Source organism: Ixodes scapularis, unplaced genomic scaffold (genome assembly GCF_016920785.2).
Source record: "Ixodes scapularis isolate PalLabHiFi unplaced genomic scaffold, ASM1692078v2 PGA_scaffold1__304_contigs__length_218370807, whole genome shotgun sequence".
Lineage (NCBI taxonomy): Eukaryota > Metazoa > Arthropoda > Arachnida > Ixodida > Ixodidae > Ixodes > Ixodes scapularis.
The window spans coordinates 99,342,056-99,354,951 of NW_024609846.1; the positions used below are offsets into that span (position 1 = coordinate 99,342,056).

Sequence of the window (12,896 nt, forward strand, 5' to 3'; positions counted from 1 at the left end):
TGTGTATTACTGTGATGTGAAGGTATGAAGCAGTTTTAAGCAAGAATGGACATCATAAAGTGCAGTCATTCATAACAAAATTCTTGAGTGAATGTTTCAAGAGAAACTGAGTATTTGACATGCCCCTGGCTAATTCCATGCTCAGGTCAGAACTGAATGGAATGCCCTTCACAGCTGGGATCCATTCATTTTATTTTAAATCGGGTATACCACTTGTAGGCAGCTAATGTGTTTCCCATGCCTTACCACACTACACATTTCTTGGCAGGGTTCATCTCCTCATTGTTTCCGCACTGGAATGCTTTGGAGAACTCCACCATGTTTTCAACAGCCACATTGCAGCGGTACTCCTCCAGGGAATGGGAGTCTGAGTTCATAATCATCTTGACAGCTTTTGGATTGGTGTCTGCACACCACTTGTAGGCACTGCTGATGAAAAAAAGCTGGTCAGGTGTAAACTCCTCCAGACCTTCAAGGGGAATGTTTTCCTCTTTGCCCCCTGGGTGCTCGTCAACGTGCAGGCGGTACGCATGAAAGGATTGTCTCAGGCCACCGTTGTCTGCAATGTTTTCGGAGAGTGTTTGCTTGCCGTTGAGGTGGCGTTTGCTGTGGGGCTCGTAGATGCTGTTGTACTGCAGGACAAAGCAGTAGTTCTTGAGGACAAAGTTACTCTTGGTTTCCCTAGTCCACCAGTTTCTCAAGTTCCCATTGTCATCGAAGTGGCTTCCCAATGTATCGAAAGCGTGGCTGATCTCGTGCCCTATGATGGCCCCTATACTTCCATAGTTCATTGCAGGGGGCAGCCCATAGGAGTAGAAGGGATAGTTTAGGATGGCTGCTGGTATCGTGATGCTGTTAGTTGAGTGTTCATAGAAAGCGTTCAGTGTTGCGGGACTGAATGTCCAGTACTCCTCATCTCTTGTGTTGGTTTGACGAAGTATTGACAGTGATCGGAACGTATAGACTTCTTTGAGCTCCATCAAAATCTTGACGTATGGGCCGTCGATGTTGGGAATGTCTGCATGCGATTCATCAAGCTCGGTCATATTTTTTATCCAGTCGGGGTAGGCAACATGAGAAATGATCCGTTGCACTTTAGCCATTGCTCGAGTCCTTGTCTGGTCGTCCATCCAAGAATTGAGCCTGAGAGCATATGCAAATGCAAGCTTGATGTGGTCAACGACCACTTTGGCATCATCTTTTATGTAGTCTGGTGTATAGGACTGCACAAAAATTGCCCCGTATGGCATTGGAAGGTAATCCTCCACATCTTTCCTGCACAGCTTCTCCTTGTCTACATTTGCGAAATCCATGCCAAGTTCTTTGCCATAATTGCTGACAGCTTCCCTGATTTCTTTAGATGACAGGGGCCCTAAGAGAAAGGCAATTGACCAGCCAATGAAGTCTTGAAACATACGCACTGTATTGTTTTGCTGAATGAGGCTAGTGACGAGCCACAAGTATCCCGGGCTCATGACAATCACATCATTTGTCTCTTTGACCTGCACATTTTCTGGGAGGTATCGGTTGAGTGTGCTGAGCCAGCGCTTGGAACTAACTTGTGGTGTCAAATTCTCTAGGTGCTGTATCTGGTATTTCTTGGGGGGCCACGCGTCCGTCCTCCCTAGCACGTCAAAATGGAAGTGCTTGACAGAGGCAAGCACTATAGGTGCCATAACCACATTCTCGGCGAGCGTCTTGTAATTTGTCTGGTTGCCTCCCAAGATGGTGGCAATTTTTTGGACCATCTTCATAAAAATCAGGTCTTGCGTGTCATTCTTGGTCGCGTTCCCACTCTGGACCTCGTGGAAACCCACTTCCAGGTTCTCCATGGTGTTGAAGACCAGCACGTTTGACCTAGTGTCCTCTGGGTCCGGGATCACCGACACGCTGAATAAGCTTGGAATGGACCATCGCAGAGATAACTGAATAATGATCTCGAACAGATCCACTGGACTCTTGCTGTCCACCGTTGGCCAAGGCATGTGGAGGTAGCCTAGAAGCTCCTTGAGCACTTTCATAGAGGCTGACGAGTCTCCCTGCTCATAGTTTTCTAGGCACTTCTTGTACATTAAAGCTGCCTTCTCTAGTGCACTTTGCTTTCTGCCGGTGATGGGCACGTCATTGAGAGCCTTTTTGATGACGTTGTCCAATTCCCTACCCACTAACGAGAAGGGGCTGCTGCGCACTTCGTTACGGCGCACCGGGTGCTTTCGTCTCCAACCGTCGCACACGAAATTGTAAAAGTTCTTGCACGGGTCCACACTCCGATTCAGTGACCGGGCTATGCTCTTGGCCACTTCCTTGCAGACTTGGCTACGGCACACCACGTTTTTGGGGTCGTTCCTCGCAGAGCGGTTGCTCTGGTAAGACGCCACGTAGCCGCCCACATATGCCGTGCACGCCACTATCATTCCCGCGGCCAGGAAGAGGACGTAGGTGGAGCTGACGCATAACCGGCAGTCCTTGTTCAGGTGCCAACCGCTGTGCTGGGTCTGGCAGCTGCGGTGGTGTTGGCCAAGCTGGCGTTGGTTGAGCCTGCGCTGTTCTTCAAAGGGTTCATCCTCGGGTGCTTCGTCAGGGTGTGGTGTGTCTCCGGTGTTCCCAGTCACAGAGCTTGCTGCATGACAACCACACACATTCATAATTTAGATGAAGTGATCCTTCACAAGAACGAAGGCAGCGCATGGAAGATTCCGCTAGGTTTTCAAGCAGATTTCTTTTTAGCTATTCTGTTTTTCCTTGTGGTTCACCGTTAAAGAATACTTATATTTAATCCTTACGTTAACACCTTTCCTAGCATACTTTTGCACTAGGTTTCCTCACATTTACAACCAGAGTATTTAATGTGCGTTTAGTTATATCACACCAAGATTGTGCCAATAACTCTTGAGGAGTGGGAGGTTTACACAAAAACCATTACCTATGAGAAGGTACAGGGTGTTCCCTAGAAAAAAAGAACCGTGTTTTTCAGCCCGGGTAAAGAAACTGCGTCTCAGAAAGCTGAAACTCTGTGAGAATGTGACTGGCGGTTGGGATAGAATGCAAGAGTTTGAGAACATGACGTTACCTGGATCAAAAGATAATTGAGGAAAACAAAATTTCTATATGCACTGATATTGCTAAATATTGTCAGAACGAATCGGCATTGTGGACGCTTGTGGGATTTACGTTAGTGAAACACTTGTCAGCAAGAAAGAGCATACTGTTTTTTTTCTTGCTAAGCCTTTTTTTTTTTAGAGCGCAGCTCTTAGGCGCTCGTTTCCGGCTTGAGCGGCGTCGGCGTAACCGCGCATTATGGGAACTGTCCCATAATGCACCCTGAGGTCACGTGACCCCCTCCCCCGAGGAGATTCAAGATTGAGGGGAGGAGGAGGGGTCTACCCTCCCCTCAGTACCCTTCCATCCTCCTCAACAGCTGTGCTCTAATTCGGCGTTACAGGGAGTCTGAAATAGATACTACAATCTCGGTTCTTGTTTTGTTAATATTAGACTTGGTGGACATCGGCGCATAGAGAAATTTTGTTTTTCTCAATAATCCTTTGATCCAGGTAACATCATGTTCTCAAACTTTTGCGTTCTATCCCAACTGCTAGCGTCAAATTTTCACAGAGTATGAGCTAGCTTTCTGCAATGCATAATTTACTTCCCCAAGCAGAAAAAAAATGTTTTTTTTTTGTTTTTTTTTAGGAACGCCCTGTAATTAAAGTCTGAGGCTGAGGACTTTTCCAACTTCATCAAAATTATAAAAAAGGATCTTGATAGGCTGTGCATAGTATGTAGATAGCCTAAGTGTCTCGTGAGGTACACGACCGCAATCATTTACAATACGCACTAAAACAAATGTACACCCTTAAAATCAGCTTGTCCCAGGGCTAACACCATGCGCCTCGTAGATAAGAAAGCTTAAGCCCTTTCCTGGGTCACTAAAGAAAATCACCTCAGGCCAGAGATTGGATACGACGTCAGCGTTCGGCTGGAACTCGTGTCCAATCTATGCGAACACGAATCCATGCCTAGCGCTGACGCCGTATCCAGAGCCGTTTGTACTGAGAGAGTTTGGCCAATGGGTGGAGCTTGTTGCCCGCTAGAACCAGCGGATTTCGAGATAACACAAAATAACATTACTTCTTTGTCTTGTTCATTCCTGAGAAATAGCATAGAGTTCCAATGAGTCGGAGTCACAAAATGGCGGACGGAAGTAGTCATCCCCCGGTTGTCAGACTATGCTGCTGTGGTTGCCAGGCCGTCAGAATCTCCCTAAGAAGGCCAAACTCAGTATAAACGGCTCTGGCCGTATCCAATCTGGCCTGTGGCGGCCTTCTTTGGTGACGCAGGAAAATTCAGCACTTGTGCTTTCTTATCTAAGAGGTGTTGCTGACACCCTAAGGGAGTTGTAACAACGCCCTTATAATGTCGATGAACACTGAAAAGATGCTTCACTGGCGACATTTTTTTAGCAGGATTAATGGGTCAGGCTTGGCGGGAGGGGGGGGGGGGGGGGTGCTTTGCAAAGAGATGCAACCTTATGAACGGGTCTGACGTCACGGACGAGATAAATGCCATTTCTCCGAGAACAACGTATTTTTTTCACACACAAAAATAAGCCTGGCGTATGGCCTTTCAATAAAAAAAAAAATATATGGACCTTGAAAAATGTGTGTGTGTGTGTGTACAACGGGGGGGGGGGGGGGTAAAAGCACACACGGTTCCATGGCGAATCTGGAGCGATACAGCTGCTCCATGACAGTGGTCTCAAATACTTCACTAGAAAGAATATATTCCATAGCGCTCATTTGCATTAGACGGCGCGCCTACAGCACAAGCGCAGCTAGTGGCGTGGGCATCGCATCCCGCGTCCGAGAGGGTACTTCGTCGCGCGGTCACGCGGCGCCGAGGGCGAGGGCTGCTGCGCGACGCACCGCGATACCGCGGGTTCACCGAGAAACCCGAGAAAGCAGAGATGGCTGTCTCGACTGGCGCTCGGAACGCCCTCGGAGATAGATGACAGCAGTCATTCCTCCATATTGAAAAGAAAACCCCGAGGCTGCGAGGCATCCAGCCTTTCCAACGACGCAAAGCATGTCCGCGCCAAGACCATTGCATTTTCGCGGAGCGAGATACATTTCCCTTGTAAATTATTTGACGCCGAGTTCACATAGAAAGCAGAGACTGCGGTCTCGACTGACGCTCGAGAGACCCACGAAGATAAAGCGGTGTTCACATCCCGGCGCACGCACCACGCGACGAAAACGTTGGGCTTCTGCGATGCGGCGCATGCATGATGTCAGCTACGCGGGGGAGGGAGGGAGGAATTCTCGGGCGGCACAAGCAATCCTGGTTTGGTGGCGGATCAGTATGTTTTCGAGAGTTTGTTTTCAATAATATTTTGTCGTTAAACTATTTGGTAAATTCGTCTGCGGTGGTGTCAAGTGTGGAAACCTCTAAATTGGGTTGTGCACGCTGGTATCCCTCCCCGCGGCACCTCACGTCGAAGTGAACAACGAAGCTGAGGAGGAAATTGCGTCCGCTGTCGACGTCATGGACATCCCCCCGCGGATTTCTCCCCCACCCTTCCCAGGTCAAAGGGGAGGAAGTGGCCGAGTGGGCTAACGCGGCTCAGCTCGGAGCGTGGAGCGAAAGCTTCCGCTGGGAAGTTGGAACCTCCTGGGCTCGATCCCCGCCGCCCCCGCCCGTTTCGATCTGGATGAGTTTCGTACCCGCACGTGTTCGTGTGATCACTACTGTGTGATGCACGTTAAAAAACCCAGGTTAGCGGTTGTACTGCACTGGCTAAATTTCTCATCTACAGCTAAGACACCAACTAGGAGTCCCCCATCGAAATCGTTAGTTGTTTCAAAACACTTGGAGTGTTTTTCAGTGAGACAATGAGCTGGGATAATCATATAAACTATATCGTTCCAAAGCTTGCTCGGGTAGTTGGAATCGTAAATCGCTACCGATCTGTTTTACCAACAAACATTAAATTGTTGCTCTATAAATCACTATTTTATTCCCATTTAGTTTGGGGCACATCCACAATGACTAATATAGAAAAACTGTTTTTGCTGCAGAAAAAAATATTGAGAGGAATATGTAATGTGCCACATGACTTTCATTCTGCCGATTTATTTAAGACTTGTAAAATAATTAACATTTCTAAATTATATCAGTACAGACTCGCTACAAGTTTTAAAAGTGAAAATAAAAGGGGATTGTGTTTTCTGGAAAGACTTGCGTCGTTAAGGCAAATTTGCCCACATTATTCCACCCGCAACGCAGAGAAATGGAGGATGGTCACTCAACGAACAAATTATGGCTATCAAATGTTAAATTTCACACTCCCACATTTACTAAATAGTTTTAGCATTGATGATATTGACTTTAATAGTTTAACTTTCAAAGACCTGCGCTTATATTTTTGTACGTGATTTTTGTTTTCATTCTATGTTTTGTACTTGGGTGAACCTTGGTTTGTAGAAATGTCAACCGTAGATGTGCAACGGTTTCACTATATACTTTGCATTTTTTGTATTTTTTTTTTCGCCTGCTTGCTGCTGACCAATGTAAGGGGCCCGAGGACCAGTCAAGCTGCCTACTGCAGCTTTTTTCCTTTGGGCCCCCCATCATTTGATGGAAATAAAGTTATTATTATTATTATCATTATTATTATTATTATTATTCCGTTGTGGCGCATCTCCATCAAGGCTGTATAAACATAAAGAGCAAACTATTTTTTTTCCCCAGATCAAAGAAGAAAGCACCCGAGGCTGCGGCGCATTCAGCCATTCCAACTACGCAAAACCTGTCCGCGCCAAGGCAATCGACACCACCCAGAACCAAAGCCTGTGCACTTAATTTCGACATCATCAGAGCGAGATTGAGCGCAGACATTTTGGACAGGAGTGCTCAATCAGCATTCGGCTGGCAGTCGTGTCCAGTTAACACGTCAAACAAGGGACGCACGGGCTCGAGCACGGTATCCCCCTCTGTACTCACAAGCTCGGGCTAGAGCACGGTAGCCTCCTCTGTACTCACAAAGCCCGGCAGTTCGATGACGGAGCCATCCCGTACGAAAATGTCAGATCTGACGCTTCCAGTTCGGATCCGCGGGGTTCTAAACTTGCAGACAGTTCCGATCCGCGCGATTCTGGGTGTAACCAGTCGGATCCAGTGATACGCAACGCACTGGAATCGCACGGTGATCGGTGGATCCGATCCGCTCCTGTTTTTCCAGTAGGGTCTGCTCCCAGCCAGCGAGCGCGCTCGTGCGCGACTGGAGGAGGGGAGGGGGGGGGGGGGGGGGGGGGGTTCGACGGGGAATGTCCGCGGTCTCTCGCAGGTCACGTGTTAGGGACAGGCGCATCCGCTATGCAGGCGCTGCGAGCGGGCGTTCTCCGCGCGCGCGCCTGGCTCTGTCTCTGTTGCAAAGTTGTTTCTTTTTCGCTCTCGTCGGACTGTCGGTTGGCGCTCGCCCGGCGGCGACGTTCGCGCTACGGGCGCACGGATACTGATGCGCCCATCGTTTCCCTGGATGGATACCCACTGACCTTGGCTTTGAATCTTTATATGGACTGTTCCATTAGGCTCATAGCAGAGAGGGTAAAAAGAGAAAAAAAAAATGCCCTCCCACTCTCGCCCGTATGTCGTCTGCTCCGCCGAGTGGGCAGTACCTAGCATCCGGCTGGCGTACAAATTCTGTTTAAAATCACGTCATTTTGGGAAGTTCAAGCGCGGATGCGCAGATTTTGGTATGCCAGTTATCGTGTATTACTGTGCTAGATAAAAAAGACTAACACAGTCCAATTGCGCTGTTATCTGCGTGCAAATAAAAAAAGAGGGAAACTGTGTCAGACTGGCCGGTCTCTCCGGCGAAAAGTGAATCCGGTGGCTGTACCTTTTTTACTATACAAAGTTCGTACTGGTGTAGGCCTTTAGCGACCATGAGTGGTTGTCTGAAATAATAAATAAAAACGTGCTCTCCTGCCGCAATACACGCAGTAGTTTAGGGTAGCACTGCCGGCTGATATGTCAGTTGAGCATTTACCGAAGTAGAACAACAGAGAGCTCTAGGCTGATTTTGGAGTAGCCTTAACTATTCTAAGAACGCGAACCGCTTCACAACGGCAGCCACGAGCGAGAGTTCGATGTTGCGTACAGCCCGCCGATACAGCCCAAAGATGGAGAATGGCAACCTCCCGTTTTGTCGTCTGGTAGCGGAGTCGGGCGCGTGCCTTCTCTTTCGTTTTACCCCGCCGAACCCGCTGAATTTCCCAGATGTATGGAGAGGGCGCTGCTGTCGAACAAAATGGAGCCGCCCAGAGCGCTAAATGGAATCGTTTATAGTGTGAAACTGAATACCGTGTTTGTGCGTGCTGTGTGTGTGTTCCGTGCTCCGTGTTTGGTGACGACGCCTGGACGACCATGTGCGCCGCCGGAATTTCCGCTGCGCTGACCACTGGACTCTACAAAAGTATTTCGCGCTATGCCCTTAGCCGTTACAAGCGAGATCGTCGCGATTTCAGACCCAGTCCGCCTGGGTCTGAGATCGCGACGATCTCGGTTGTAACGGCTAAGGGCATAGCACAAAATTCTTTTGTCGTTGAGGCCAGGGGTGAGCGCAGCGGGAAATCCGGCGGTGCACCGCCTAGGTCTAAAATTGGGGCTGGAAATGCGCGGTTCCAGGCTGGATACAAACTGGTGCCCCAATTTTGGGTCAAGGCGGAACCGGCAGTTTTCATCCCGGCCTGTATCTGACATTTTCGTACAGGATAGGGCGCCCGGTCGCAGATTTGGAGCGCATGGACCTGGTAGCACAGAGCATTTCTCGGGGAGTCTGGTATTGAGCGCACAGCTTTTGCAGCGGTGAGGACCCAAAACATGGTTTTCATATCCGACGAGAAAAGAAGCGGTAGCCTGAGGAACGCGAGAAGCACTAGCGGACATTCGATCCCTCGGCGTCTCGCCGCGGCGGGGCGCCCGTTACATGACTTGTCTGCCGCTGTATCTTTTCACTTTTGGCGGCCGCGTCACGTGACGATCTGCCAGGCTTTGTCAGTATAAAGGAGGCTATGGTCTATGTTGAGTTTGCATCATGCGAATTTGATTACGGTCTATCGGAGAAGAGGTCGTTCACAGGCTTTGACTATTCTAGGGTGGTGTTTGCTAAGACCACTGGATTCTCGCAGAATGGATGTATTCCTCAAGTAAATTATATATTTGAATCCAGGTTCACCTAGAAAGCAGAGACGGCTTTCTCGACAGGCGCTCGAGATGCCCACAGGGGAAAATGGCGGCGGCATCCACCCCTCCCAATTCAAAAGAGAAAACCCCGAGACCGCGGCGCATCCAGCCGTTCCAACTACGCAGAACCTGTCTGCGTAAACACGATTTTCTAGGGGTCACTTGTATTCCCCATGGCAAGTATTAGGTGGTCTCTCCGCGGGTTGGAGGCAAAGTACTGCCGCTCACCGTCAGGTAACTTGGCCGGCTTCCACTCGGCGCAGTGTGCGCTGGTGCCGCAGCTCCGGGACGCCTCCGACGTCGGGTCCTGCGCTGACATGAAACCCGGAGCCGCGAACCCTCGTGCGCACAACGTCCATTCCTCGTCTTCCTCGTCGGCGTGGGCCTGCGTACTAAACCTGCCTCTTTTTTCTCGTCCATGCCTCGTCTTCCTCGTCGGCGGTCGCCTCTCCTGCGACCGCATTCGCACCCTGGCTTTCTTCGGCGCCATGTTAGGCCCGTGTATAGATAAAGGACAAACAGGAAGTTTTAGAATAGCGCACGCTAAAGCTTTGCGTACGCCAAGAATAGCGTCGTCGTCACTGCGCATGTGCCGAACGCTAATCACGTTCTGTGCCTGGCGTGCGCTATTTTTGCGTACGCTACTTCTCGGAAATGGCGTGCGTACGCAAAGAGTCTGCTCTCCTCCAAGGAGGATTCGTGATAAGAAGTTGGCTAAAGCCAACGTTTGCTCTAGCAAGACGAGTACAGTTAAAAAATGGCGGTTCACAGAAAGACCTATGCGCCGGTCAGAAATCGCCGGCGGCGGCGCGCGGGAGAACACGGAACGATAAAAATAACGCACAAGACAACAAGTCTCAAACACAGCTTTTATACCCGTTTTCACGTCAAGAACTCTAGTAAAAAGAGTCCGACTCCTGGCGAACCATTTCTAATTTCCACCTTTATGTGGAGAATTAAGATATATGTAGCTGGATTCTACTATATATATTACCAAGACGTACACGTTCCAGCGCCAAAATCATAATTTTTTTCTCCGACAACCAAACCTCGTAAGACTTTGTGTGGCGTATATCTTTGTTTCATGTATGTGCTCTCCCCCTCTGTAATGCCTTCGGGTTCTGAGGGCACTTTTATAAATAAGTTGTTGTTGTTGAAAAACTTTATTGAGTTGAAAGATTTAGGAAAGGGAAGGGGAGAAAGGGGAAGAAAAAGGAGAGAGTGGTTGTGTGCCCCTATTCCGGGGCTCCAATTGCGGAGTGAACTCGGAGTGCTCGGGCCACGAGCAGCCTCTGCTCGCTAGCCGTCGCGTACTTGAGTCCCGCTTCCCACTCCTCGAGTTTGGGCTGCTCGACTGGAGCCAGTCCTGGCAGGTTCTTGCATGCCCAGACAACGTGATAAACGTCCACCCAGGGCTCACCACAGAAGGGACAGTCCGCCGTGGCGTACCGCTCTGGGTACCACAGATGTAGCTGGATCGGTGTGACGAACGTGTCCGTCTGAAGTCGTCTCCACGTGAACTCTTCTTCTTTGCTGAGACTTTTGGCCGGCCCAGGATATTCTGCCCTATGTGTTCGTAGATCAATGCTCAAAACTTCATTTTTTTTCTTAAAAAAAAAGAAGACGGATATAGTTTATTTGAACAACGAACGCTCCTATATATATGTCAAGACCCTCACCACCAAAAAAGAACTCTTTAAAAAAAAGGGTATCGCCATACACCCTTTTGTCCCATATAACGCACCCCTAAACTTTATTTCGACGCACAGCGCACAGACATTCATACATTTTACAAGGGGCTTGATAACGGAGCGATGTAACTTATTAAAAAGCTAAAGTACCTATCAAAGACCACAGAAAGGAAACTTTGAGGTTTTGCAGTAGGGCCAAGAAAACCCCGATTATTTTTTTGGTAGTCAGTAAAACGTACATTAGCTATTTTAACAAGTTGTACCACACGGCTATCAAGCCTCTCGTGAAAGTTAGTACTGTCAGATTGACGCCTGAAGTTTTGGGGGGTCTTATATGGGACAAAGGGTGTAAGAATACACCCTTTTTGTTTTAGAGTGCAGGTCACTGAAAGCCGGACATTCAGACAGATCCAAATGATTAATGGTCACACCAACCTGCCACCCAGACGACCCCGCTTGATGACTGACCAGCCACATGCGGTAACAGGGAACTCCATCAGAACCCTTACTAATATGATACACGCGTGACGAGATGTCCCTACAGCGTGCAATTCGTTTAACGAGTTTCGATGAAACGATCGTATCGACAAAACCTGTGTCTGTGAAACGTGTGCCCATGACAAGTTGTCTGCGTTACGTAATTCCACGAAATGAGTTTCGGCGAAATGAGCTATAATACAAGCCATAATTCCCGGCGCTAGGATACAGGGATGCTTTTTTTCACTTATCCCAGTGGATACAGGAAGGTGTGCTCCAGTAATCACCAGAGTCGCTACAATTCAGATGAAGAGTTTGCTGTTCTGGTATGCTGCATTCTATTTATATGTCTTATTGTTGTATTTAGTTAAGCCATTTGGTTACTTTATTTCTTGTGGATTTTCAGATGAGAATGCTTCCAGCATTGGTTTTCTTGCCAATTGCCGACATTCCCGAGGCCTTCCAGGACCTTATCGAGGTTTTCCCCACCGATGTCTCACTCGTGGCGGACTACTTCGAGGACGTGTATATCGGGAAACCCCGTCGAAACTGCTTGCATGTCGTCGGCCACCTTCCCTCCTCTGGTGTCGTCAGTCAGAGAATCAACACTAGAATAAATGCCAAGGACGAACAACAGCATCGAAGCGTGGCACCGGGGACTGCAGGTAAGGACTGACCTAATCCTCTGTGAACTTGGAAGTTTTCTGTAGCACAGTTTTGCATTTGTGGTTCAAAATTTCAGTACGGTGCCCAGTCAAAAAGCTTTCTGCACGAGTGTGTGTGTTCTTTTTTCTTTTTATGCCAGAGCAACGCGGGCTGAAGTTCTCCCAATTATTGGGCGTTCCTGGGCTGCATAAAGAGGGAGCAGTCCTTGACAGAGATGAAGCTGGCTCAAGCAGAGGGTTGCACGACATCTTCGAGGGTATCAAAGAAGCACGCCGACTGCAACCGGCGTCTTCAGATCATTGTGAGCCGCTACGATGGTCGCAATCGTCTTGAAACCTTGAGGGCGGCAGTTGCGGAATATCACTTTTTAATTTGTTTTTATTTCGCTCAATAAACCTGTTGTTTCCTAAGTACAACGATAACTTGTTTGGATGTTCCCTCTCTTCAGTAAAAATGAATTATAACGTACTATAGTCTTTATTCGAATATTCGGTTCGCACAGTGACAAACGTTCCTAGTGACAAATTCCCCTATGACGAATGTTCCGCTGTGACGAACGGGCCTATCACCAGTTGGCCGATGACGAATGCGCACACTACAAACGGGCCTACACCCAGCTGATAGGGGACGCGACAGTCACACCAGCCGCATCAGCATCAGCAACGTGGCAGCGGCCTAGGAGCGTTTTTTGAAAAGGTGTATTCCCTGCAATCAAGGAGATCCGTTACACTACACACAAAAACATATTTGCGCATGAGCTTCCCTGCTGAGCAAGCCGCCCGCCAAGCATGGTGTGCCTTGGAATGCGAACAGAAAATG

The 12,896-nt window shown here is 48.7% G+C and overlaps 2 protein-coding genes across 2 annotated transcripts; one reads left to right on the plus strand and one right to left on the minus strand.

Moving 5' to 3' along the window:
- Positions 1 to 109: 109 nt before the first annotated feature.
- Positions 110 to 9,603, minus strand: LOC8031115 (neprilysin-1-like). The gene is made up of 2 exons (XM_029974697.4): positions 9,472 to 9,603; positions 110 to 2,620 (listed from the first exon to the last, which is right to left on the minus strand). Exons 1-2 carry the CDS (start codon positions 9,560 to 9,562, stop codon positions 243 to 245), a joined length of 2,469 nt encoding a protein of 822 aa, XP_029830557.2. The 5' UTR covers positions 9,563 to 9,603; the 3' UTR covers positions 110 to 242.
- Positions 9,604 to 11,820: 2,217 nt separating this feature from the next.
- Positions 11,821 to 12,427, plus strand: LOC115315543. The gene is made up of 2 exons (XM_040206180.1): positions 11,821 to 12,076; positions 12,217 to 12,427. The coding sequence occupies exons 1-2, from the start codon at positions 11,824 to 11,826 to the stop codon at positions 12,408 to 12,410; spliced, it is 447 nt and encodes a 148-aa protein (XP_040062114.1). The 5' UTR covers positions 11,821 to 11,823; the 3' UTR covers positions 12,411 to 12,427.
- The last annotated feature ends 469 nt before the right edge of the window (positions 12,428 to 12,896 follow it).